Here is a 26,449-nt window from a genome sequence, read left to right on the forward strand (position 1 = left end):
TATACCATGTTTTGTTTATCCATTCATCTGTTGATGGACACTTGGGTTGCTTCTACCCTTTGGAATATTGCTCATAATGCTATTATGAACGTGGGTGTACAAGTATCTGTTTGAGTCCCTGCTTTCGGTTCTTTTGGCTATATACCCTCAGGTGAAATTGCTGATCATATGGTAAATCTATATCTAACTTTTTGAGGAACTACCATACTGTTTTCCACAGCAGCTGCACCATTTTACATGCCCATCAGCAATGCGCAAGATGAGTTCCAGTTTCTCCATATCTTTGCCAACACCTATTATTTTGTTTTTGTTTTTTTTTTGATAGGTGTCATCCTAATGGCTACTTGAAATATGTATTTTAAATTTTAGTTTATAATTAAATGTCATTGTATAGGCAAGCACATAGCACTTAACACTAAGTTTTTTTCAAATTTTTAAAAAATATTTATTTTTGAGAGAGAGAGAGAGAGCGAGCGAGCTGGGGAGGGCAGAGAGAGAGAGGGAAACACAGAATCCAAAGCAGGCTCCAGGCTCTGAGCTGTATGCACAGAACCTGATGCAGGGTGAGATCATGACCTGAGCCAAAGTCAGGCACTTAACTGACCACCTGGGTGCCCGTAAGTCTTTTTAATAAGTAACAAGTATGACCTTAGTTGACTCTTTGATATGAACTGGGATGGGAGCACCAAAAATGTTGAGGAGACCATTGTTACTATAGTACTTCTAAAAATTATGTCTAAAAAATAATAATAAATAAAAACTGTAAGTCTAACTGTATAGATTTATTTACCCCCCCCCCCAAAGTCATGGACAAGGTAGTGCACGGCAGTACTTGATGTAAGTTGGTAGACTTGATCTATCAAGTTATTGTTGGATATATTATAGAGTTTACATATAGAGCAGGGGTCAGCAGCATTTTCCTGTAAAGGTAGTAAATACTTTAAGCTTTGTTGGTTCTACGCCTTTGTCTCAACCACTCAACTCTGCTGTTGTACTACATGAAAGCAGCCATGGAAAATATGTAAATGGATGAGCATGGCTATACAAGTAACACTTTGTATGTATACGGTTATTTGTTTAAAAAAAATTTTTTTTTAACGTTTATTTATTTTTGAGACAGAGAGAGACAGAGCATGAATGGGGGAGGGGCAGAGAGAGAGAGGGAGACACAGAATCGGAAGCAGGCTCCAGGCTCCGAGCCATCAGCCCAGAGCCCGACACGGGGCTCGAACTCATGGACCGCGAGATCGTGACCTGAGCCGAAGTCGGACACTTAACCGACTGAGCCACCCAGGTGCCCCTGTATACGGTTATTTGAATTGCATTTAACTCATACCTGTCCCAAAATGTTATTCATCTTTTGATTTGAAACCACTTAAAAATGTAAAAACAGGGACGTATGGGTAGCTCTGATGGTTAAGCAGCCGACTTCAGCTCAGGTCATGATCATGCAGTTCGTGGGTTCGAGGCCCACATCGGGCTCTGTGCTAACAGCCTGGAGCCTGCTTCGGATTCTGTGTCTCCCTCTCTTTTTGCCTTTTCCCCACTCGGCTTTCTCTCTCTCTCTCAAAAATAAACATTAAAAGGGGCGCCTGGGTGGCTTGGTCGGTTAAGCGTCCAACTTCGGCTCAGGTCATGATCTCACGGTCCGTGAGTTCGAGCCCCGCGTCGGGCTCTGTGCTGACAGCTCAGAGCCTGGAGCCTGTTTCGGATTCTGTGTCTCCCTCTCTCTCTGCCCCTCCCCCGTTCATGCTCTGTCTCTCTCTGTCTCAAAAATAAATAAACATTAAAAAAAAAAATTAAAAAAAAAATAAATAAACATTAAAAAATTTTTTTTAATGTAAAAATATTCTGGGGCACCTGGGTAGGTCAGTCAGTTGAACATCTGACTCTTGTGTTCAGCTCAGGTCATGATCTCACTGTTCATGAGATTAAGCACCCCCCCCCCCCCCCCCACCCCACCCCCCACCCCCCCGCCCCAGCCTCCTGGAGGCTGCTTAAGATTCTCTTCCTCTCTTTCTGTTCTTCCCCTGCTTGTGTTCTCTCTCTCTCTCTCTCTCTCTCTCTCTCTTTCTCTCTCTCTCAAAAATAAATATTAAAAAAAAAAAAAGTAAAGGTATTCTTACCTCGTGAGCTGTACAGAAGTAGGAAGTGGATGGGCTGGGTTTGGCCTGTGGGTGTGGTTTGTTGATCTGTGGTATGAAGGAATTAGTGGGTATTAGAGGTGCTGTGGAACTCTTGTGATACTTGGGTTATTTGTTGAAACACTTTGGAGTTAGCTTTTGCTCCAGGCAAAGGGCCAAGGGCTAAGGGAGTCAGGCTGCTGGAAAGGAAGAATAGTAAGCTCAGAGTAGCAGATGCTGGAATCCCAGATGGGATGTGTGCCTTATGTAACAAAGATTAAGTGATCCAGCTAACTTCTGGCATGGTTCTTGGCACATCTTTGCTTTCCATAAGTGTCTGTGGGAATGTAGGTAAGATGAGGAAGGTGAACAAGGTCTGAGAAGGATTGGGCCATATTAAGTGACTGCTGTTTGGGTACCCTGTCATCGCCTTTGTGTGTGTGTGTGAGTTCATGAAGACCCCAGGCAGCTGAAACCTGGGGTCAGTAGGGCTCTAAAGTGTACCAGGTGCCAGGCAGCAGGCTGGGGGCCTCACTGAGCTGCTGGGTGGGTATTACCGTCCCTGTTTTACAGATGCAGGCACTGAGACGGAGGGAAGTTGGTAAATTCTGAAAGGTCACTCAGCTGGAAAACTTTTAGCTGGGATTTGAAAGTAAGTTTACGTCTCTGATCCTAATGGTTGGCGTGTTCCAGTGAGGAGACCTGTTTTTCGGATTTGGTTCTGCTGTTGATTTTCTGTGTGAGCTTAGGGAAATTATTCTCCATCCAAGAAGGAAAAAATTCTTTTAGCTTGAGTAACTTCTGCCAAGCCTGCCTCACAGAATTATTGTAGGTGATTGAAAGAGGGAATAGATAAGAGCTCTTTGAAAAATATGGAGTACCATACAGAAGCAAGATGCTTTGTCAAGGCGAGGCCCCTCCACAGGGCACTCTGGTCCTGTCTGTGTAGCTCTCAAAGCCTTGCACCAGATCTGGGAGCTTGATTCTTTGGAGAAGCCGAGCCCTTAAGCTCTCGTGAGTTTACTTTTTTTAATGCCTGTATTAAGTGGAATAGGAGCTTGAAAAGAGAGAAAGGGAGGCAGTCAGAATGGCAAGGTAAGAATGAGCTGATAGCAAAGCCCCAGAGGGCATATTCAGACCCCAGGCTGATCCAAAGGATGCTGCACAGCTACGGGTGTGCACATGATGGTCCAGAGTTATGAAACCAAAAGGAAAGTTAAACATTTTTTTAACGTTTATTTATTTATTTATTTTCAACGTTTTTTTGTTTTTTGTTTTTTTTTTTTTATTTTTGGGACAGAGAGAGACAGAGCATGAACGGGGGAGGGGCAGAGAGAGAGAGGGAGACACAGAATCGGAAACAGGCTCCAGGCTCCGAGCCATCAGCCCAGAGCCTGACGCGGGGCTCGAACTCACAGACCGCGAGATCGTGACCTGGCTGAAGTCGGACGCTTAACCGACTGCGCCACCCAGGCGCCCCTACGTTTATTTATTTTTGAGAGAGAGAGAGGGAGAATGTGCGTGCGTGCATGCCAAGCAGTGGAGGGCCAGAGAGAGACTGAGGATCCAAAGCGGGCTCCACACTGATAGCAGAGAGCCCGAAGCAGAGCTCGAACCCACAAACTAGTGAGATCATGACCTGAGCTAAAGTCAGAGGCTTAACCGATTGAGCCTCCCAGGCGCCCCAGAAAAGCTTTAAATCATGTCTGGTACGGTGATATAGCATATTTTTACCATTATTAAAGCTTTAGCATGTAGAGATGAAAGTCTGGCAATACTTACATATTTCATCTTCTGTGAGTGAAGAATAATTGCAATGTTATTTTATTACTATTACAAGCCCTTTTAAAATTATCAAAGTACTCATGTCTTCCAAAAAATGTGTACGTATGCAAAGTGTATATAATACATACGCTTTAATTTCGCAGGCTAATAGATCTATTTTGTCTGTAGTTCTTAAGAACTCTAAACTGTTTTCAGGGATTAGGGATAAATTCAGTGAGAGTCTTTAACACGGTTAGTGAGTAAGCATTATTGTGATAAAGTTCTGTGTGGCCCAGTGTAGACATATTAGAAATACTCTTAAAATAGCCGTCCTCTCAGGCCTCACTTTGGAGTGGAAGAAATAGTGTCGAAGAACTTCACAGTGCATTGCAGAGAGGTGGGACTGCTAAGGACTTACGCAGATTTTCAAGAGAAGTTAGGTGGTAAACAGAGAGCTACTGTATTTAAAATAAATTTGGTCTGAGAGATTTAACCTGATGAAACAGTATGGGGTCCAGATCATTTTTATAATCAAATGTTTTAAATTTTATGCACATCCAGCAAACAGGTCTTCCTGTGATATGCTGGTTGGCCACTCAATGAAAGTATCAGATGTATTGTTTCTATTTTGTTTTGTTTGCTATTCTGTTAAGAAAATTACCTAGTTAGGAATAGGGTGGGGGGAGGAACCAACATTTTATTTTTATTTTTTTTTTATTAGGGTTGTGGGTTTCTGTTTGATTTAAAGAATTTTTGTTTCTTACTGTATTTTACTGGCTTCTTTGTAAAATTTGTTTAGAGGGAAGCCACATACTTAGAGTTGTGGCTTTTATTTTATTTTAGTCATCATCATCGTTGTTATAATGAAAGAAAGATACTACCATGTTGCTTTATACTGGCAAAATGTATAACACATGTTTATTGAAAATAAGTTTACTGAGGGAGGCTTAAATGAAATTTGTCTGTTAATTATTTATATTATTTGGCCTTATCTTGGTAATTCTAGCCCGTGAAGTAGGACTAGAAAATTGGTCGATTATGAAATAAACATACAAAAGTCCATAGCTTTGCTGTGTAACAGAGGATATAATTTAAAAAAAGAAAAAGACTTTACTCACTACAGCATCAAAACTCCCAAAATAATTTAAAACAATGCCAGAAATATGAAGAAAACGAAAAACGTTACAGTGGTGACATAGAATACTTGAAGATGTTAAACCAACTCGTTAATTTTTTAATTAATGTAATTCAAAGAAAAATCCCAGTGAATTTTTTCTGACGGGGGAGAGTGACTTGTTAAAATGATTTTGAAGAGCATCCAGGATAATAAACAGGCAAGAATAGCGAGGAACACTTTGAAAACTAAGAGTTTGGGGGAGGATTGGTTTTGTACTATCAGGTATTTATAGATTTATACAAGAATTTTAAAGAGTAATCTGAGCCCTAGAATAGATAGAAATAGCAGTAGATCTGAAAAGAAAGCCTAACACCTGACCCAACTATGCATGAGTTTAATATATAGACAAAGGCTTTGTGTATAAATCAGGACTTTTTCAAGTGCAAGAGAAAGAAAATCAATCATCTTGGTTTAAGCAAAAAACAAACAAAGGCATTTATTTTGTCAAGTACCTGGAGTACCCTTGGGGTGATAACTGGCTTCGGTGACTCCAGAGGAGGCTCAAATGCCCTGTCTCTCCTGACTTTGCTTGTTTCTCAGGGTTGGCTCCTTTCTGTCCTATTGCTGATGGGCTTCCTTTCTGCAGCTTAGAGGAAAAGGAGGTGTGGTTGTTGACACTTCCAGGCTTCTATTTTTACAGCAGAGGTCAAGGAAGAAAATGACCTTTCTTGCTGTCAGTATGTAAAATCTTAAGGAAGGACGCCGTGTGTGCTGCTGGGGTCATGTGCCCGTCCCTGGGCCATGACCATGGGATGCTGCACTAACAGGGTCACCCATGCCAGTTCTATCCAGGACTCCAGCTGTCTCTGCTGTGCAGTTTCACCAGAACCACACGGAACAATCAGGAGAGGAATTGTTCCCAAGGTGGGTGCGGCACGGGGTGACAGAATTACTGGGGGAAGGTGGAGGCAGAGTATTGGGCAGACTGGGGTGGCAAATGCGTACTCAGTCATTAAGAACAGGATGGAGTATTCAGTAAAGGGTGCTGCATACTTGGTTAACTATTTGAAAAAAAAAAAATTACATCCCTGCCTTTGACCATATTCAGTAAAATTCCAAATAAGTAAGTGATAGTTAAACAGGGGAAAAAAACTAACTAGAAGAAATAATGTCAACTTTTTTTATAGACTTTGTTTTTTTGAGCAGTTTTAGGTTCACAGCAAAATTGAGTGGAAAGTACAGAGATTTCTTCCCATTCCCCACCAGCATGGAGTACATTTATTACAATCAATGAATTTGCATTGGTACATCAGTATCCCCCGAAGTCCATAGTCTACATTAGTTTTCACCCTTGGTGGTGTACCTTCTGTGGGTTTGGAGAAATGTATAATGACCTGTATTCACCATTATAATATCATACAGTGTGGTTTCACTGCCCTGAAAATCTTGTGTTCTGTCTGTTCATCCCTTCCTCTCCCCCAGCCTCTGGTGACCCCTGAACCTTTTACTGTCTCCATAGTTTTGCCTTTCCCAGAAAGAATGTCATGTAGTTAGAATCATAAAGTATGTAGCCTTTTCAGATTGGCTTCTTTCACTTAGTAAGATGCATTGAAGTTTCTTCCATGACTTTTCATGGCTTTGATAGCTCAGTTCTTTTCAGCACTGAATAATATTCATTGTCTGGATGTACCATAGTTTTTCTATCTGGTCGTTTACTGAAGGACATCTTGATTGCTTCCAAGTTCTGACAATTGTGAACAAAGCTGCTCTGAACATCTGTTTATAGGTTTTGTGTGGACAAGTTTTCAGCTCATTTGGGTAAATACTGAGGCGCATGGTTGCTGGATCTTATGGTAAGAGTGTGTTTAGAAACTGCCCGACTGCCTTCCGGAGTGACTGTACCATTTTGTATTCCCACCAGCAATGTACGAGAGTTCCCGTTGCTCCACCCACCCACCAGTATTTGATGTTGTCAGTGTTCTGGATTTTGGCCATTCTGATAGGTGTATGGAACCGTCTTCTTGTTGTTTTAATTTGCATTTCCCTGATGACGTATGTCGAGTGTCTTTTCATACTCTCATTTGGCATCTGTGGTGGGTTTTTTGTTGTTTTGTTTTTTTTGTTTGTTTGTTTTGGTGAGATTTCTATTCGTCTTTTGCCCATTTTTTAATTGGGTTGTTTGTTTTCTTATTGTTGAGTTTTAAGAGTTATTTGTACTGTGTATTTTGGATACCAGCCCTTTATCACATTGTGTATTTTGCAAATATTTTCGCCCAGTCTGTGGCTGGTCTTCTCATTCTCCTTATAGTCAGATATTTTTCTAATCTCAAAGTAAAAAAAGTCTTTTGAGACATAGAAAAAGGAGGGCTGAAAAGCAGAGACTACAGGCCGATAGCCTAATAACTGGAGCAGACTGCACGCATGTGCTCTATTTTGCCTACGCTGTTTTGTCTTGTGTAATTTATCTTTTGAAAATTGTGCAGGAATTTTATTTTTTTTAATTAAAAATGTTTTTTCATGTGTTTATTTTTGAGACAGAGAGCATGAGCTGGGGAGGGGCAGAGAGGAAGGGAGACAGGATCTGAAGTGGGCTCTGCATTGAGAGCAGAAAGCCCGACGCAAGGCTCGAACTCACAAACCGTGAGATCATGACCCGAACCGAAGTCAGATAGTTATCCAGCTGAGCCATTCAGGGGCCCCCGTGCTAGGATTGTAAAATATAAATTTTACCTACAAGTCAGGATTTCTGGCTTATCTTGAAAAAATGGGAAGTGTTGGCAGCCATGGATTCAGATTCCTATGTGGCAGCAACTGGCCGCGTTAAGTGGAGCCACTTCCTGTAGACAGGGCGTGGGGCTCTCAGACACCACCTCCTCTACACTCTCTTGTGCCTCCCAGCAGTGAGGTTACGTGTGAGTTGACCTTTCTTATTTTAGTTAGGTTCATTTACCTTAGCTGTCTCTTCCTCTTAGATAAAGGTTCGTAAGTGTAAGTTATGAAGCAACTTAACTGAAGCAACTTCACAACATGGAGAAACTAACAGGGAGTGTATTTGCTGTCTGTGGCAAAAGGTTAATAGCCATAATATGGAAAGAACACTAATGCATCAGGAAGAAAATAAGACAAACACAACACAAAAAAGAAAAGTTAAAATTAAAGAAAAAAAAAGAGGTTAATTCCCAATAGGCCATAAACTTCGTGACGGCTGGGGGTATGTCTGCCTTGTTCAATGTAGTATCTCAGTGCCTAGCTTAGTGCCTCCCACTTTGTAGTAGTCAACAAATATTTGTTAATGATAATTAGTGATAGATGATACGTACTGAGGGTTTACTATGTACTTAAGTAAGCCATCAACCCTGTGCTAAATCCTGCCCGTGCTCTTGTTGAATCCCTCTAGAAACCTGCCAAGATAAGTGCCATGATCCTCACTGCCCAGATGGGACACGGGCCTGGAGACGTAAAGCCCCCACTCAGGTCGGATTCCAACTGATATTCTTTAAGCTACTCTGTTAATTCCATCAAATAGCTTATTGAAATGAGTTGAAAAAGAAAGAATACAATGTTCAGTAAACATGGAGAACATTTCTAACCGTATTAGGAATCAAAGACTAAACCCAAAATACCTCCCGTTGCTGTGGAGGTTGGGGAAGGGTCTTCATGTATTTCTGTGGGAGGCTTCATCAGCGTCCATTCTGGTAGAGGGTATTTTGGAAATTTTCTTCAAAAGTTTTAACTGTTCATAACTTTTAACCAAGGGGATTCCACTTCTAAGAATTTATTCTTTTTTTTTTTTAAGGTTTATTTATTTTTGAGAGAGAGAGAGAGAGAGCACAAGCAGGGGAGGAGCAGAGAGAGAGGGAGACAGAGGATCCAAAGCGGGCTCTGTGCTAACAGCCACAAGCCTGACTCAGGGCTCGAACTCATGAACCATGAGATCATTACTTGAGCTCAAGTTGGATACTCAACCCACTGAGCCACCCAGGTGCCCCCTAAGAATTTATTCTTTTTTTTCCCCCCTAAGAATTTATTCTAAGAGAAAAATTAGGGTTGATTACAGATTTATGTGCAAAGGTAGCATTATCATGTTAATTATAGTAGTGAAAAATTGGAAGCAGCCTGAATGCCCAGCGATAAAGGACTGGTAGAATAAATTATGGTATAGTCATATCCTGGAATAATATGTGGTAATTGAAGATTCTTCCTTACAGTATCAGATGACCACTGTGTTTGTCCACTGACTCTAACGTGCTGTGTGGAGTAAAGAAAGCAATTTGCAGCAGGTGTTTGGCAATGTATATGTCTGGCGCATACTCACCCCCGACTGTGTTTGCTGCTGTTAGAGGGGGTGGAGCTATAGGTGATTTTTATGCCCCCCCCATGTACTTTTCCAAACAGCTGTAAATTCCCATACTTTGTTTCAGAGTTTATTATATTGGTAATTCTGAAAGAATATAGGACCTCATAAAGTCACCCTAGGTTGACGTACAGTAGGTTTTCTGTGAATGTGTAAAATTCTTTGTGAAATCCATTTGTTTTCATTTTTTTCACTTCAACTTTAAAAGTCTGTCAATACAGGCACCTGGGTGGCTCAGTCGGTTAAATATCCAACTCTTAATTTCAGCTCAGGCCTTATTCCAGCGTTCATGGGATTGAGCCCTGTGTCAGGCTCTGGGCTGAGCATGGAACCTGCTTAAGATTCTCTGTCTCTCTGTCTCTCCCTCTCTCTCTCTCCTCCCTTCTGCCCCTGTCCCTGGCTCGCATGCTCACTCTCTCTCAAAAAAAAAAAAAAAAAAAAAAAAGTTCTGTGAACAATACCAATACTTATCTGAAAGATCTCAACAGTTCAGGAAAAAAAGCAGTAGATTATGGAAGCCTTTCTCCATGTTAGGCTAATTCCCAGGTCCATTAGCCAGGGTAAGCATTATCCATAGTTACAGTACTTTAAATGTGCATCAGGAGTTTACCCTGTTTGATATAAATTCTTTATTAACCAAATAGTCACCTCTAATATGTTTGAGATATCTGGATTTTCATGAGTAGTGGTCCTTGAAAGTGAGGTACCCCTGTATTGGTTCTGTGCCTTTTTTATCAGAACCCCAGCACAGGGGAAGACATTCCCAGTGCTTATATATTTATAGAGCAGTGTTTGTTCTTAAACACCAGCCCCTCCATCAAAGATAAATACATAAATGAATAAATAAAAAATAAAATTTTGGTATTAGAGTTGCATGTAAACACATCCACACTCTATCGTTCTCTTTAAGACTGTAACAAACAAACTTCTGTAGAGTGAACTACTTTCATTGGCATTTGGACCTTGCCAATAAGGAAAGATTCAACCTCATTTATTTGTTTTTTCCACTCGGCAAATATTTGAAGACCTCCCCTTTGGGGAGTAAACTTAATAACTAAACTTTTATTTCAAGGTATTTAATCTTGTTTGGGGAATGCTATCAACTATTCTTTGAGCTTCCCAGCGTTGTCCCGATTTTCTTAGATGTACTCAGAGTCACGGAGTTGTTCAGAATTTTTACTGGAAGGGGAAAGAATTTAATGGCTGAATTAGATAAAGCAAGTCCTTCCCTTTTTTCTCTCTTCTCCTTTACCTTATAATTGCTTGAAAGTAGTGCCTGGAGAGGGTGTCAAAAGTAAGAGTCTTGGGGAAAGAAGTCAGATGGTTTTCATTATCTCTCTTCAGAGCAGTAAAGGGCAAAGGGACAAAGAGGAAATGAAATGAAAAAGCCATCCTTGTGAAACACTGGCCTAATAAAGCTGTGCTCCAGAAACCGAGAGCAACAGACGATGGCATCGAAAGGAATGCTCTCATTTCTAGGAAAGCAGGTATGAGCGCTTCCGAAAAGATGAAGAAAAATGAAAACTTTATACTCTAGGACACAGAGGCAGGATCTGTTCCCTGCACTTTCACTCCCATGTCCTAACCAAGAAGGGGTTGACAGGGCAAACGGGACACTCCTTAACTATGAGTAACAGTTTTAAATGCCTGCAAAGTTTGCAGAAGTAAGACCGTAGACCATTTTCCCTTTTGAATAATTTTATGCCATCATCCATATTTTCTCCCTCCTTTTATTTATTTTTTTTTCTTTTTGATTTTTTTTAACATTTCTTTATTAAGGAGAGACAGAGACAGAGCATGAGCAGGGAGGGGCAGAGAGAGGGGGGAGACACAGAATGTAAAGCAAGCTCCAGGCTCTGAGCTGTCGGCACAGAGCCTGAAGTGGGGCTTGAACTCACAAACCGCGAGATCATGACCTGAGCCGAAGTCGAACACTTAACCGACTGAGCCACCCGGGCACCCTTATTTATTTATTTTTTCAATGTTTATTTATTAAATTTTTTGGGGGGGGAGAGAGTGGGGGGAGGGGCAGAGAGAGAGGGAGAGAGAAGATCCCAAGCAGGTTCCACGCTGTCAGTGCAGAGCCCGACACAGGTCTCAGACCCACTAATGGGGAGACTGTGACCTGAGCTGAAATGAAGAGTCAGACGCTTAACTGACTGAGCCACCCAGATGCCCCTCTCCCTCCTTTTACGTCTTTAGAGTACAGTGAGAATTATTTGGGGGTATGAATATATTTCTTGTCAATAAATAGAAGAGATAGAGGGCTTTTTCTTTAGCTTTGATACTGGTGATCTTCCTAACTTAGTCATGGCTTTTTTTCAAGCAACCTTGCTGTATCCTTATCAATATTGTAGAAGATCATACACATGGTGCAGACCTTAAAATTTAAGATAATAAGGTATTCCACTTTTGAAATACTTCTAAGCCTTGGCTTTAAAAAAACCTACATGTTCACCATGGATATTTTCTTGTAGCCGTATCTCAGTGCATGTGCAGACTTATCTCCTTAGGCTGCATTTGACAAAGTAGAATAGCCATCTTTACCTCTGATGGACATCTCTAGCTCTTGGGCCAAATTGCCCTCCTTTCTTGTTCTGACATTTTGACCCACAGTGTGTGGGTGTCCCTCTCCTTGGATCCTGGTACTGAGCTCATTTTAAGGCATATAATCGCCATTTTTATCACCATGTGGACGTGGGTGTGGATAGATGTACACCAGTGATCTGAGGGTCCCTTCCTAAAGAGGCATTTCTGTGCTGCATCCTGGATCTGGGCACACAGCCGAATGAAGCCAGGAGAGCCGAGTCCGAATGAGGAGGCCTGGAGGCAGGTAATGGCTCTGGGGTTGACTGCTAGGCGGGAAGCAGGACTGGACCAGAGCGGTTCAGAAGCACTGAAGAGGAGCCAAAGGAATGTCGTGTCTGGGAAGTTGATCGAGGAGGTAACACTTGAGCTCTCAAAGGCTGAGTGAGAAGGTCCTCCAGACACAGGCCTGCCCGGGCAGGATTAGGGTTCTTGAGAAGGCCTGGAAGTTCTGGTGGCCATACTGGGGAGAAGAGCCTAAAAAGGTAGGAAGTGTCCTGATAAGGAGTTTGGAGGTGAAGCAAGTCGGTTGAGGGAGTGGAAGATGGCCTAAAGAAGGGAGAGACCAGGGGCAGGGAGGCCAGTTTGGAGGCTGCTGTAGAGTCTGAGCACTGAGAGACAGAGAGAAAGGGCTGGAGCTGTAAGGCAGCACACAGTCTGATTTGGAAGTTTTTTGTTTGTGTGTGTTTGTAGGAGGGACAGCATATGGAGACCTGTTAGCTCCAGAGGATGAGGAAGAAGGATGAACCAGGGAAGACTGAAGTTTCCATTTGGGGAAACAGTAATTCAAGGAGGAAAACACAAGGAGAAGGAATAGGTTTTGGAGAAAGATAAGGAATTTAGTTTGGGATTCGTTGATTTTGTGGTGACCTCTAGGTAGGGGTGTCTAGCTGGCAGCTGGAAATGCAGGAGCACCAGTGTGTGTGTGTGTGTGTGTGTGTGTGTGTGTGTGTGTGTGGCAATTTCTTTGTAAAAACCGACTTCTAGAGCCTCCTTGAAGATGTTCAGACTGCACCAGGATCGCCCCGGGGCTTGCTGTTAGTTACGTCTCTTGGTGCCTACGTGCATTTCAGAAAAATCAAACTGTACAGCATATAAATCCCAGCACCTCAGAGTCCCCCCTCCCCAGAGGACTGCAGCAGTTTTTGTGTATTCTTCCAGAAACTTGTCTTGTATACACACACATCTAAGTCTGTAAATCCCTAGAAAGGGTGAGTCAGACACCAACAGAAACTCAATACACATACTGTGTCAGGCATGTAGTAGCTTCCCAAATGTTGTGTCATGTGTCTGTTGCTGTGCGTGTGAATTTGGGGTCCCTCTTTGTCCCCAGGGGTCAGTGCTGCTCACAGGCTGACCCCTGAGTTCCTTCTGCAGTTGCTCAGGGTCTCCAGTGACTAGGTATATAACTTTTGATGTGTGAGGCTAGATACTTGAGTCTTTTTCTCCTTTAAATGTTAGTTTTCTTCAGCGAATATTAATTGTTATAAAGATCTTGTTATAAAAATATACAGTGGTGGGCTGGGGCGCCTGGGTGGCTCAGTTGGTTAAGTGTCCAGCTGGTTGCCGCTCATGGATGATCTCATGGGTTTTTGAGATTGAGCCCTGCATCAGGCTGTGTGCTGACGGCACGGAGCCTACTTCAGATTCGCTCTCTCTCCTTTTTTCTCTGTGCCTTTCTTTCTCTAAATAAATACATAAATAAAATAAACTTAAAAAAAGTAATAATAATATACAACCGTGGGGCACCTGGCTGGCTTAGTTGGTAGAGCATGCAGCTCTTGATCTCAGGGTCATGAGTTCAAGCCCAAAGCCCCACATTGGGCATAGAGCTTACTTAAAATTTTTTTTTTAAATATATGTGTATGCATGCATGCGCACGCACACATAATGGGAATTAATATGCATGTATTTTTTGCAAGGTAGACTATATAAATGTATACATTTAAAAAAAGGGAATTCCCACCCACCCCCAATTCACTTACCAGATTTAATCACAGTAAACAGTATGGTATATAAATCCTGTTTTATGGGTTGGGGGTGTGGGGAAATACACACACGCACACACTCTTGGGAAAATATTTAAAAAGTGACAAATGGCCTATAAGCTCTTTAAATTGATAATAACCCCTTTAGAAAAGCAGACAAACAAATATACACTGGTGGTTTAGAAAGAAGCACATACTAGTACAGCATGATGTGAAAAAAACCTTTAGTCTCCCTAACTGTCCTGTCATGCCCTGTCCTTAAGGTGATCGGTAATTGCTGTTAACAATTCTCCTTCTAGAAAATTTGGAATGAAGATAGAAACGTGTGTGTGTGTCTTTTGAATGAACATAAAACGAATCTTGTGAAACACATTATGCTTTTTCTTTTAAACTTAACAAATCTCAGATTTTCCTCTATTGGCTCATATAGCTCTACTTCATTCTTTTCTATGGCTTATTGGCTATAATTTAAGAGAAGGTCAGTGAGTACTGCTGTGATTATTTAATTGGATTCCATTGATGGACATTGAGTTGTTTCTCAGTTTTTCCGTATTCCAGGTAATACTGTGGTGAATATCATCATTCCCCCGTGGAAATGCTTCTGAAGGACGAAAAGAAAGGGACTTTTTTTTTTTTTTGATGTTTGTTTGTTTTTGAGAGAGAGAGCATGAGCAAGGGAGAGGCAGAGAGAGAGAGAGAGAGACAGAAGATCCGAAGCGGGCTCTGCGCTGACAGCAGAGAGCGCAGCGTGGGGCTTGAACTCAAGAACCATGAGATCATGACCTGAGCTGAAGTCAGCCGCTTAACCACTGAGCCACCCAGGCACCCCAGGAAGTGACTTTTTTTTTTTTTTTTAAATCAGCTTTATTAAAGTATAGTGGGTATACAAAACACCATGCTTGGTTAATGCAAATATTCAACCCGATGAGTTTGGACATATGCATACACCCATGAGACCATCCCTACAATCAAGGTAATAGACATATCCAGCACCTCAGAAGTTTCCTTGTGTCCCCCTCCCCCTTTTTCCAGTAAGAACATAATATGACATCTGCCCTCTTCAGACATGTTTAAGTGCATAATACAGTATTGTTACCTATGGGTCTGTTGTACAGCAGGACTCCAGAGCTTATCCATCTTGCCTAACTGAAACTTTATACCCATTGAACATCTCCCAGCCCCTGGCAACTACCATTCTATTCTCCGTTTCTGTGAGTTTGACTATTTTGGGTAACACATTATAAGTGGACTGGCTTATTTCATTTAGCATAATGTCCTTGAGGTTCATCCATGTTGCAACTTTGAAGATTTCCTTTTTAAAGACTAAATAATGTCATAGGTATAGACCACATTTTCTTTATCCGTTGGTCCGTGGACATTTGTGTTGTTTCCATATCTTGGCTATTGTGAGTAATGCTGCAGCGAGCATGGGAGTGCAGGTGTCTCTTCAGAATCCTGATTTTAATGGAAGAAGGGGAATTTTAAAAATTATTCATAGAAATGTTATTTATCATCAATGAATACAACAACTGTTGGAGAGGTCGTGGTCATTTATACCTTCACACATAGCATGCAGGTGCCTTTTCCATATGTCTTTGTCAAAATTAGTTATTATTAACCTGAACATTTTTGCAGGGGGGTGGGTATCTTGTTATGGACGGTAATTAAATAGAACTTTGCCAGTGCCTTCATGTGAGTCTGAAGTTAATAATTAATGAGGACTTCAATTCTGAAAACTGAAAAGCTGGACCTTGATGTGTGGAGGTGGCCCAGGCGTGTTGCAGGCCAGCAGGTGTCCCTCAGTTAACGGGTGTTAGCCCATGAACGGATGTGGGGTGAGCCGCAGTGGGGGCCAACGGGGGCTCCTCTGCCTGCCTTGGCCTGGGATGAATCTGGGAGGCTGCCTCTGGCTTTAAGGGTGCTGAACTCCTCAGCTGCTCACATCCACCCCTGGGCAGTCCAGGTGAAAACAAGTTCTTCCCTTTTCTGTAGCAAGAAATTGAGCTTTCTGAGGGCCATTTTTTTTTTTTAAACCTTTTTCCCCCTGCCATATGATAAGCATTATGGAATTTGTATAATTTGGAAAGGCTAGCATTTCTCCTCTGGTAGAGCTTATCTCAGAGCAAAAATGATTTTTTTCACTTCTCTATTTTGACTTAAATTGTCTGTGCATTGTAGTTTTTAAAATACAGAAACTTTTTTTGTTTATATCTCTTTCTTTGTCACATTAAACTTTTGTGTTACCATTAATTTTGAGGTCAATGTAAATTTTACCCCAGCAAATTAATTTTGATTCTCATTCTTTTTTGGAGCATGGCATCCTTTCCAGTTACATAGTGACACTTACTTTATATTGCTTTTATATTACATACTTATCCTTTGTAAAGAGGAGGTGTGGTGTGCTTTCTTGCTCACTTTTCCAACTCACATCATCCTCCACTGATGTCCTAATAGAGGGCACTGTGCTTTGGTCATACATGAGTTTTGATCAAGAGTTATATTTTCTAATTAAAATGAGAAACTGTAAAACTGGATATGAGGCCTTCAGCTGTATTTACTAATTAATCATACTGAGTTTTGATCCAGATGTGGGAGGAACTGAAAATTCCCCTGTGTAAGTGGAGGATTTCAGAGGCATAAAGTTCTGTTAATTTGTGAGAGCAAGCTTACAGAGTTTCTCTAGTCTCCAGTCTTTATTAGGTCATTGTGCTGACCTTAATAAAGTGTGCCAGGCATGTAGTGGGCACTCCAAAAATGGGATTCTGTTCCTTCCGGATTCTTTAAGCACCTAGATATACATGGTGCCATGCCAGTAAAAGTCCATAGAGATAGAGTCCCCTCAAGATTATGTAAAAGCTATACTGGAAGTTGATTTCCTAAATGTACTAAGATTTCACACTCAGGTCTTTAAGTATTTTACATGCAGCTAATTACATATAGGCAAGAGAGGAAGTCATGTTTGTATTCAGTGTGGGAAGGAGATGGCCTTGGCTGATGTGAGATGGGTTCTTGTGTTCTTATTGTTCAAGTTTGTTTTAGCTTTAATGGCCCTCCTTTTTTCCATGTTCCTCTTTCCCTCGTCCAATATTGCACATGCAAATCAATAAAAGAAATCGGATAACCTGTGGAACCAGTTTTTCCTAAATAGGGAGATGGTTCCATGGAATATTAATGTTCAGAGTAGTCTTATTTTAAAGATTTTTAATTTTATTTATTTATTTAAAAAAAATTTTTTTTTTAACGTTTTATTTATTTTTGAGACAGGGAGAGACAGAGCATGAACAGGGGAGGGTCAGAGAGAGGGAGACACAGAATCCGAAACAGGCTCCAGGCTCTGAGCTGTCAGCACAGAGCCCAACGTGGGGCTCAAACTCATGGACCGCGAGATCATGACCTGAGCCGAAGTTGGCCGCTTAACTGACTGAGCCACCCAGGCACCCCTTTTATTTATTTTTAGTGCTTATTTTTGAGAGCAAGAGAGAGTGCAAGTTGGGGAGGGGCAGAGTGAGATACAGAATCCAAAGCAGGCTCCAGGCTCTGAGCTGTCAGCACAGAGCCCAGAGTGGGGCTCAAACTCACAGACCATGAGATCATGACCTGAGCTGAAGTTGGACGCTTAACTGACTGAGCCACCCAGATGCCCCTAAAGATTTTCTTTTTTAAGTAGGTTTCACACTTAGCACAGAGCCCAATGCAGGGCTTGGACTCACCACCCTGAGATCAAGACCTGAGCTGAGATCAAGAGTCGGATGCTTAACCGACTTGAGCCACCCAGGTACCCCTAGGGTGGTCTTATTTTAAACGTTTGTACAACTTGGGGCGTCTGGGTGGCTCAGTCGTTTGAGCATCCGACTTCGGCTCAGGTCATGATATCACAGTTCGTGGGTTCGAGTCCCATGTTGGGCTCTGTGCTGACAGCTCAGGGCCTGGAGCCTGCTTCAGATTCTATGTCTCCCTCTTTCTCTGCTCCTCCCCTGCTCGCACTCTGTCTCTCTCTCAAAAATAAATAAAGATTAAAAAAAAATTTTTAAGCTTACATAACTTAATATGCTAATTAGAAACTTAAAATCTAGTGATAAATGGGAATTTTAGAATCTTCTCTACTTTTTACAAGTTCAGAAGTGTCTTGGGGGAGTTGGCTGTCTCAGTCAGTGGAGCATGCAACTCTTGATCTCGGGGTTGTGGGTTTGAGCCCCATGTTGGGTGTAGAGATTGCTTATAAATCTTAAAAGAATGTCTTATTAGACCTTTGTTTGCCTCATGATCATTTAGCTTCTTTATTTACACTCACAGTGACAGGGACCTCACTACCCTGCAAAGCAACTCACTCCATTCCCTGCAGCTATTGTCACTGGCAAGCTCTCCTTCTGGTCATCTGAAGCCTGCCTGTGGTGGAACAGTGCAGCAGTTATATATTACTCATCACAAAACTACTTTAAATGCATATTTCTTTTCGTTAGATGGAAATTACCAAGGGCAAGGATCATGTTTGACTAGCCTTCTTTCCTTCTAGTGTGTTGAACACAGGCACTCAGTAATGTTTAGAGAATAAATCCTTATTCAGTTTCTTGTGATTTGAAGATTAACTGGAAGTTGGGCTACGTATTTTTCGTCTATATTTAGAAACGGGAAGTGGGCCTCTGTGGAGTAGATACAGTCACATTTAGGAGGTCTTTTTCCTCATTGGTTAAAATGGAAGTATCCCCTAGTGCTTTTGAACCACAAATACGCTTTGATCATTTATAGCAAACGATCCAGTTAGATAAGAAGAAATCTGTTTGTTTTCCTTTTTCTCTGTGGTCCTCATCCTTCCAAAGACCCATGCAGAAGAGCAGTGCAAGCTCTGAACTTTCTACGCTGATTATTTTAGCTGTTGTCTTCAAGAAGCTGAAAGGGAGAAAAAAAAAAAAAAAGCTGAAAGGGATACCTTAGAGAAAAGGGGATAACCCTTATAGAAAATCAGAAGGTGAAGATCCTAAGGTACCCAAAAGCGTACCTGGGAAGAGTCGACCCCACTGGGAGTCTCTGGATTCATGTGTAGGACTCTCTGGAGTTTTAAAACCCAGTTTTTCTGCAGTATTGCATAGTATGCATGCAGAACACTGCTACAAATCATTCCTTGCTGAATGGCCCAGGTTTTGACATTAAGTCCTGAAAAGGATCCTGGTTCCCAGCCCCTAGTTTGTGCCTGTGGACACCGAGGCTGGGAAGCGCCAGTCACTTTTTGAAGGAACACAACTGCCCTCAGGCAAAGCCTGAGTCTAGAACTCAAGGTTTTTTGACTGTTAGCCTAAAAATAAAACATTAGAAGAAGCAGAAACTGTTGATTGCTTACTTGGCCATGTTTAAAATGTTATAGCCAAGTGGGGGTTGGGAATTAGACATCTTTTTTTTTTCCCTTCCTCAAAACCATTTTTAGTTTCCTGGTGTTTCCAGCTTGCTGTGTATCCTGTAGCTGCTCTAGACCGGGATCCTTCAAGACTGTGTTACTACAAGGCCACCCTACGTGGCCACCCCCCTCCCCAGGGTGCCCCTCTTGCTTCCAGGCACTTGGCAGCCATTGCTGTTAAGTGCTTTTCTCCTGGCCTCCTGGCCCACCAGAGTTGTACTAGAGGAGACCCTCTCTGTGAGGCCTGCCCCTGGAGCCGGCCTCCCGGGTCGCCCCCATTCAACACAAGTTTAGCAGATCTCCCTCCATTTCATCCTCGCTTTCCCTCCCAGAGGTCACTGCTCAGAGCTGTACCTGCTGCCTTCATTTTCTTCTGTCCTCTGGTATTAATTGACTGCCTTCAACTCCGTAGCCAGCCTCATTGGTTTTTCCTTTCATCTTGTTCGTTGATTCCCCAGCCTGTCAGGCTTCAGCACTCACAGGCACCCTTCCTCCCTCCCTTTTTCCTACTGTTGGTTGAGCTCTGCAGCCCAGCCATTGCGTGTGTGTGTGTGTGTGTGTGTGTGTGTGTGTGTGTGTGATGTCTCTGGAGCCCATTCCTTTCCAGCACCTCCCTTCGGCCTTCATCCAGCCCTTCTGCAGTTGCAGTAATTTATGGACTACTCTCTGCATCCAGTCTTGTCTCTTTGCCAGTCCATTGTTTGCACGGGTGCCAGATGAATCTTCTTAAAACGCTGCGTTTTCGAAGTCAGTCTTTCCCTGGTTCTTCTCAGAAACATTGAAGTAGCTCCTTGTTCCCCTAGGAAAGTCCGAGCCTACTGTGGTCAGGTGCCTGCATTCCTTGGTGGCTTCTCTCCCTCCTCTGTTGTCCTCAGCCTGTCCACTTTGCTCAGTGCCTCCTGGATGAGCCTTGTTCCTCTTGGTCTCGGGGAGTGTTTAGCTCCTCCATGGAGCCTTGTCCGCCAGCCATTCTTTTCAGGTCTTTGCTGATGCTCACTGACTCTGCTGTTCATCTGACTCTTGATTCACTAAGCAAACATTACAAAAGATAGGCTGTTTTGTTCCTGTGAGGAATGGATTATAGAGGGGTAAGATGGCCGGTCCCCATGGCCAGGAAGCTTGCCTGTGTCATCTGGATTCTGTGTGTGTCTGCTGGATTGGAAGTATAAAGGCAGAGGCCAGGCCTTACGTATTACATTTAAAATTTTTTTTAAATCACCAGCATGCATACACCCGGCAAGGTTCTGCACAGGCAGATAATAAATGCTATGAGAGCGGCTGGTAAGACTTATTGGAACTTCTTCTTTTATGTAACTATTTTGGCAGTTTCTATTAAATTCTGTATATTCCCACTTTAGGCTAGCATCAGTTATAGCATTAACATTTAGGTAGAAATCTATGAACATAAAGTCATCAGCGGAGTCATAAGACTTAATTAGATAAGGTTATTTAAGATAGTGATTTCTCATTAGACTGGCCCTGCCCACATTAGCTTTTCTGCTTTTTTTTCCCCCTTCAGTCTGCATGAAGAAATCAGTGATTTTTATGAATACATGTCTCCGAGACCGGAGGAAGAAAAGATGCGGATGGAGGTGGTGAACAGGATCGAGAGCGTGATTAAGGAGCTCTGGCCCAGCGCTGACGTGAGTATCTGTCTGGTTGCTGCGTGCTGAGGGCAACATCCCTGTCCGTAGCGGGGGAGGGCACGTGTTGGTGTCTCAGAGCCCACGTGCAGGCGTCTGTACACTTAGGGGCGATAGTCTTCTCTAGCCTTTAGAATTTGGGGCCTCCTGGCACCTGTTGGGATGAGCACTGGGTGTTGCATGGAAACCAATTTGACAATAAATTTCATATTAAAAAAAAAAAAAGAATTTTGGGCCTCCTAATTATTTGCAGTGAATCGGATGACTTAGTTAAAACTATTTCTTTGCAGTGCTGAAGAGCAAGACTAGAGGTAAACTATATTTAGGAAGCATTAGTACAAAGAGAAGACAGACAAGGCAGGCCTTTTTTTGTAGTAGCTGTGTTTTTGGATCTGATAGATCAAAATCCCATTACTGTTTTGTTCCAGCCTACCGTTGTAAGTGTTCATAGCCGAATGAAAATGTCACGTAGGAATCTCTTAGGTCATAAGAAGCTCGTTTTCTTAGGCTAATGCAGGCATCAGTCTGTTTTCCTATCTTGACACTCCTTCTTTCTTCTTTCTGGCCCCTCCTTGTCTCCCCGTGCAGACCCACCTAGTGAGTAGGACTCTTGCCCAGGATTTCCTCTTTGCTTATTTGTGGTTCTTGTTGAAACTAAATACTTTTTAGAGGTTTTTTTGAGGGCCTGTTCTACAGTTTTATTCATTCAAAGAAATTAGAATCTGTTACTCTGTGTTAAATGGCTTTTCTTTAGACTTTGTCTTGGGATGATAAAGGGGAAGCCAGGGAAGTTTCTTTTGTCCAGGTGGCAAAACAGAAAAGCTTTAAATGAGATACTGTAGGTAAAGGGAAGAGGAGAGGACACTAATATTTTATTGAGCAGCTTCTGTGTGTTCACAATGATTCTCCTATGTGATCCAAATCAGTAGCTCTCAGCTGGGGGGTGAGTTTGCCACCCAGGGGTCACTTGGCGATGTTGGAGACATTTTTGATTATCATTGACTGGTGAGGTGCTCCTGGCATATAGTGAGTAGAGGCCAAGGCTGATACTAAACATCCTACAATGCACAGAACAGTCCCTCATGAAGTTATCTGCCCTGAATGTCAGTAGGGCTGAGGTTGAGAAACCCTGATTTAAATGAGTCTTCCTCCTTTAGAGGTGGGGGGTTTTAACCATATTTTTGTTTACAGGTGAGAAACATGTAGCTGTGATTAGGTTCCTGGGTGCATCTCACCTCAGAGGCTGAGCTTTTGCACCATTCATCCTTTATTGCAATTACTCGCCTACACTGAATCTTCCACTCTTCTCCACGGTTGGGATAGGATGTGTCTAGTTTTATGCCACAGCTTCTTGTTGGGATGACACTGCCTGGTGCTCTGCATGGAGCTGGCCTGCAGCTGAAGTAGTCTGACCCTAACTCAGTAACCCATGACAAGAGTCCTGCTTAGGGAATCAAAATTAAGGATTTGTCGAACATGTCTCTAGATTATAAGGGAGCATGAGTAACTTGGATATTACTTTTGAGAGTTTTCTGTTTCAGTCTGTACGTTTGTTCTTTTAACCTTATAAATTTAAACTATATTCCTAATGTCTGCCTATGAGATACATACAGTATTCCTGCTTCATGAAAGCATGGTGTTATTAAAAAGTGCCCTTGTACTACCAAAAAATACCAATAGAGGGGAGCAAAAAACCAACCTTTCTCTAAAGCATGGTGGCTTTTCATCTGATAAATACCTTAATATAATAATTTTTTTCTATTTCAGGTCCAGATATTTGGAAGTTTTAAAACTGGCCTGTATTTACCTACTAGGTTAGTACATTTATGAAGCTTTCAGGATATTGTGCCCTTTTCTAGAATGTGTTCATTTTGGCTGTTGAATGTAGGTGAGTAGGAACAAAACAGATTTACAGAATGAAAATTCATTTTATCTGTATTTTATTTGAATTACCTTGGGGGTAGAACATCACTTCAGATGATCTTCTCAAACTGATATCTGTATCCTGTCAGATGTAAAGGGAACATGTAGCAAATGGAATCAGTTAACAATGAACTACCCTGCCTGTTCACTTCTGTAACGTAACCCACTAACACAGAGGTTGATGTAATATTCTGGCAAAACACCCGATTATACTGTAAAGCCGCATTTACTCTGGAATGGCCGGTCTGTCATTTCTTATTGCGAACTCCTACTATTAGATTTGTTCCCACATCCTGACCCAGCGCTTCTCTGAGGAAGGTCCCTTATTAATTTTAGTCTTCTTCAATCACGGCAGTCATGGTCCTGAAGTCTGGGGCAGGGCAGGACCTTTGGGGGATGATAAGGCTTCCCCAAGGTGTAAATACCTGTTTTCTACAAACTGAAATTTCATCATGTATTTGTTTTTGCTTTTGTTGTGGTAAGAACGCTTAATGTAAGATTTAACCTCCTAACAAAATTTTGAGTGTGCAGTACAGTATGATTTTAACTATAGGCATCCATCATGATTTTTTATTTGAGCTTGATTTGATCTACTTTACCCAAATTGAAAACAAAAAATGTGTTGATGTGGATGGATCCTCGCAATTTCTATTCTGCCCATTGCTGTTGTAGGCCTACAGAGGCCATAAAGTATTCAACTTTGAGTTCATGAATATTTTTCCTTATTTAGATTCTGACTTTCAGCAAAACCCTGTGTCACTCTAAAAAATTTAATTGAATTTTATGAATAGGCAGTATATTCACATAGTTCATATTGAAAAGGGCACAAAAAATTACAATGAAAAGTGTGGATCCCACCTCTGTCCCCTGCTCCTTGGTACCAGTTTCTTGCACATCCTTCCAGGAACATTTTGTACCTAGAAAAGGAAATGTGTGTATGTTTTCTTCCTTTTTTTACACAGATGGTAGCATCCTAGATAAACCATTTGCAACTTGCTTTTTACACTTAATAATCTAAATCAGAGTTAATTAGTTAATCTCATCCATGTAAGAACGTCTTAAGTTTTTTAGTCCCAGAAACCTTTATGAACAGGAAACGTTCACTGGTATTTTTTGAGGTTTTAACTTCTTTCAGAATCACCATTTCCTGAGGCCTGGCTTCTGTGAAACAACTAGGAGGAGGAGGTTGTTAAAGTCCCCACCCTCCACTTCTGCTCTAAAAAACTACGAACAACACATTTAGTCTTCATTGGGCAGTGTGAGAAATAGGTTTTAATTGCACTTTGAAGTCTGTAAGTAAGCCCGAATGCAAGTGAAAACAGGTACAGTTTCTTCTTCAAACAACTTTCGTGTGTGTGTTCTGTGTCCAGTGACATTGATCTTGTGGTATTTGGGAAGTGGGAGAACCTTCCCCTCTGGACCCTGGAAGAAGCTCTCCGGAAACATAAAGTTGCAGATGAGGATTCGGTCAAAGTTCTAGACAAAGCAACTGTAAGTTCTTCTAGCATTTCATCTTAAAATCTCTAGTTACTTATGCATGAAGCTTACAAAATTAAAATTTAGTTTTGGAGAGCATAGTTGGATTCTCAGTGAATGATTCTTTGGTTTCATTAATGATCACACTACCTTGTGTGAAACAGATGAAGTCGTTGTGGTTATATATTTCTTTAAAATATAGTACTCCATTTTATCATACATAATACTGTAGAGTTTTTAAATATAAGTGTATTTATATTTATTTATTTTTTTTTAAGTTTTTTTTTTAATGTTTATTTATTTTTGAGACAGAGAGAGACAGAGCATGAACGGGGGAGGGTCAGAGAGAGGGAGACACAGAATCTGAAACAGGCTCCAGGCTCTGAGCTGTCAGCACAGAGCCCGACGCGGGGCTCAAACTCACGGACCGTGAGATCATGACCTGAGCCGAAGCCGTCCGCTTAACCGACTGAGCCACCCAGGCGCCCCTAAGTGTATTTATATTTAAGAAGTGTAAATAAAAATTTGGATATCTATTTAACAGTTTATAGTCACACAGAGGATGTTGCTGTCCTCTCTTACTTTGTGTCCTTAAAAAATTCTTCATACAGCTGACCCTTGAACAACATGGGGGTTAGGGGACCCAACTCCCCACACTGGTAAAAATCCACATGTAACTTTGGACCCTCCAAAAACTTAACCGCTAAGAGCTTTCTGTTGACTGGATTACTGATAACATAAATAGTTGATTAGCACATATTTTGTATGTTATACATATCATATACTACTATATTCTTACAATAAAGTAAGCTAGAGGAAAGAAAATGTTAAGAAAATCATAAGGAAAATACAGTACAGTATTGTGTAAAATTGTGTAAAAGAGGAGCCATGCAGTTTAAACCTGTGTTGTTCAAGGGTCAGCTGTAATTGAAATTTTGTAGATGAAGCAACTCGATATTTTAACTCTTATCTAGAATGGCCATTAAAAAACTTTCATAGATGCTCATTATGGAAATAAATTTATCTATTTTAGAAGTTCGGAGTTTTGTATATTAAGTTTTCTTAGAACAAAACCGCTTATAAAAAGCTATTAATTTGAAAATCCAGTTCTGTACATAGAGTTTGCTGACCTGAGTTTTCTGATACACAGTGCAAATAGAGCCTTTTTTTAAATAAAATTAAAAAAAAAGTTTATTTATTTATTTTGGTGGAGGGGGGAGGGGCAGAGAGAGAAGGAGAGAAACAGAATCCCAAGCAGGCTCCAAGCTTAGCATGGAGCCCAACATGTGGCTTGATCCCACCACCGCAAGACATGGCCTGAGCCGAAATCAAGAGTTGAAAGCTTAACTGACTGAGCCACCCAGGTGCCCCAAGCCTTTTTTTTTTTTTTTTTAAGAGAATTTCTAATATCTTCTATAAACCATCCAGTGATTTTTTATTTGAGAATAATTCTCAGGTTTTAACTTCTCTTGGTAGGTTGTTTTATGGGCTGTTTGCAAAACTGACCAATAATACCAATAATTAACAGACTTAAGAGAGCAGATTTCTTATTAGGAACAATTTGCCGATACACCTGACATTAATCATAAGGACCAAGTTGGAAACTGTTGTCCAAAGTACAAAATGTTGAGAAAGGTCCAAAGTACAAAAGGTTGAGAAAGGTTTTTTGTTACCTGATTTCGAAATTCTCAACCAATAGAAATGATAATATACATTGTATGAGGCTCCGTGCTAAATATGTGAAGTATCTAGAAGACCAAGCAGACTGTGTAGTACGTAGTAATCAGAACACTCAAGAGTTTTTCTGTCCTTATGAGGAGGTCAAGACCTCAAGTCTAGTAACCTTTCCCATCCCCTGGTGTGTTATATTTAACTTGGTCCACATATTTTAATTTTGCCTTTCTTCTCTTTTAGGTACCTATTATTAAATTGACAGATTCTTTTACTGAAGTGAAAGTTGATATCAGCTTTAATGTACAGAATGGCGTGCGAGCAGCTGACCTCATCAAAGACTTTACCAAGGTCAGAGAATGCATAGTGTTTACGCAGTGAAACTACTAGGAGTGGAGTTTTGCTTTGTGATTCT

At 41.4% G+C, this 26,449-nt stretch overlaps 1 protein-coding gene across 4 annotated transcripts in view; it reads left to right on the forward strand.

Annotated features, from left to right (window-relative positions):
• The window catches only part of TENT4B (terminal nucleotidyltransferase 4B), a 76,560-nt gene that overhangs the window by 34,964 nt on the left and 15,147 nt on the right, over positions 1-26,449 (forward strand). For all 4 annotated transcript variants that reach the window (XM_049621234.1, XM_049621232.1, XM_049621233.1 and 1 more), the window contains exons 2-5: positions 20,841-20,964; positions 22,732-22,778; positions 24,258-24,378; positions 26,278-26,385. In XM_049621234.1, coding sequence (XP_049477191.1) covers positions 20,841-20,964; positions 22,732-22,778; positions 24,258-24,378; positions 26,278-26,385 — 400 coding nt within the window. The remainder of the gene's footprint in view (positions 1-20,840; positions 20,965-22,731; positions 22,779-24,257; positions 24,379-26,277; positions 26,386-26,449) is intronic.

The sequence above is a fragment of the Panthera uncia genome (assembly GCF_023721935.1).
Source record: "Panthera uncia isolate 11264 chromosome E2 unlocalized genomic scaffold, Puncia_PCG_1.0 HiC_scaffold_19, whole genome shotgun sequence".
Classification (NCBI taxonomy): Eukaryota; Metazoa; Chordata; class Mammalia; order Carnivora; family Felidae; genus Panthera; species Panthera uncia.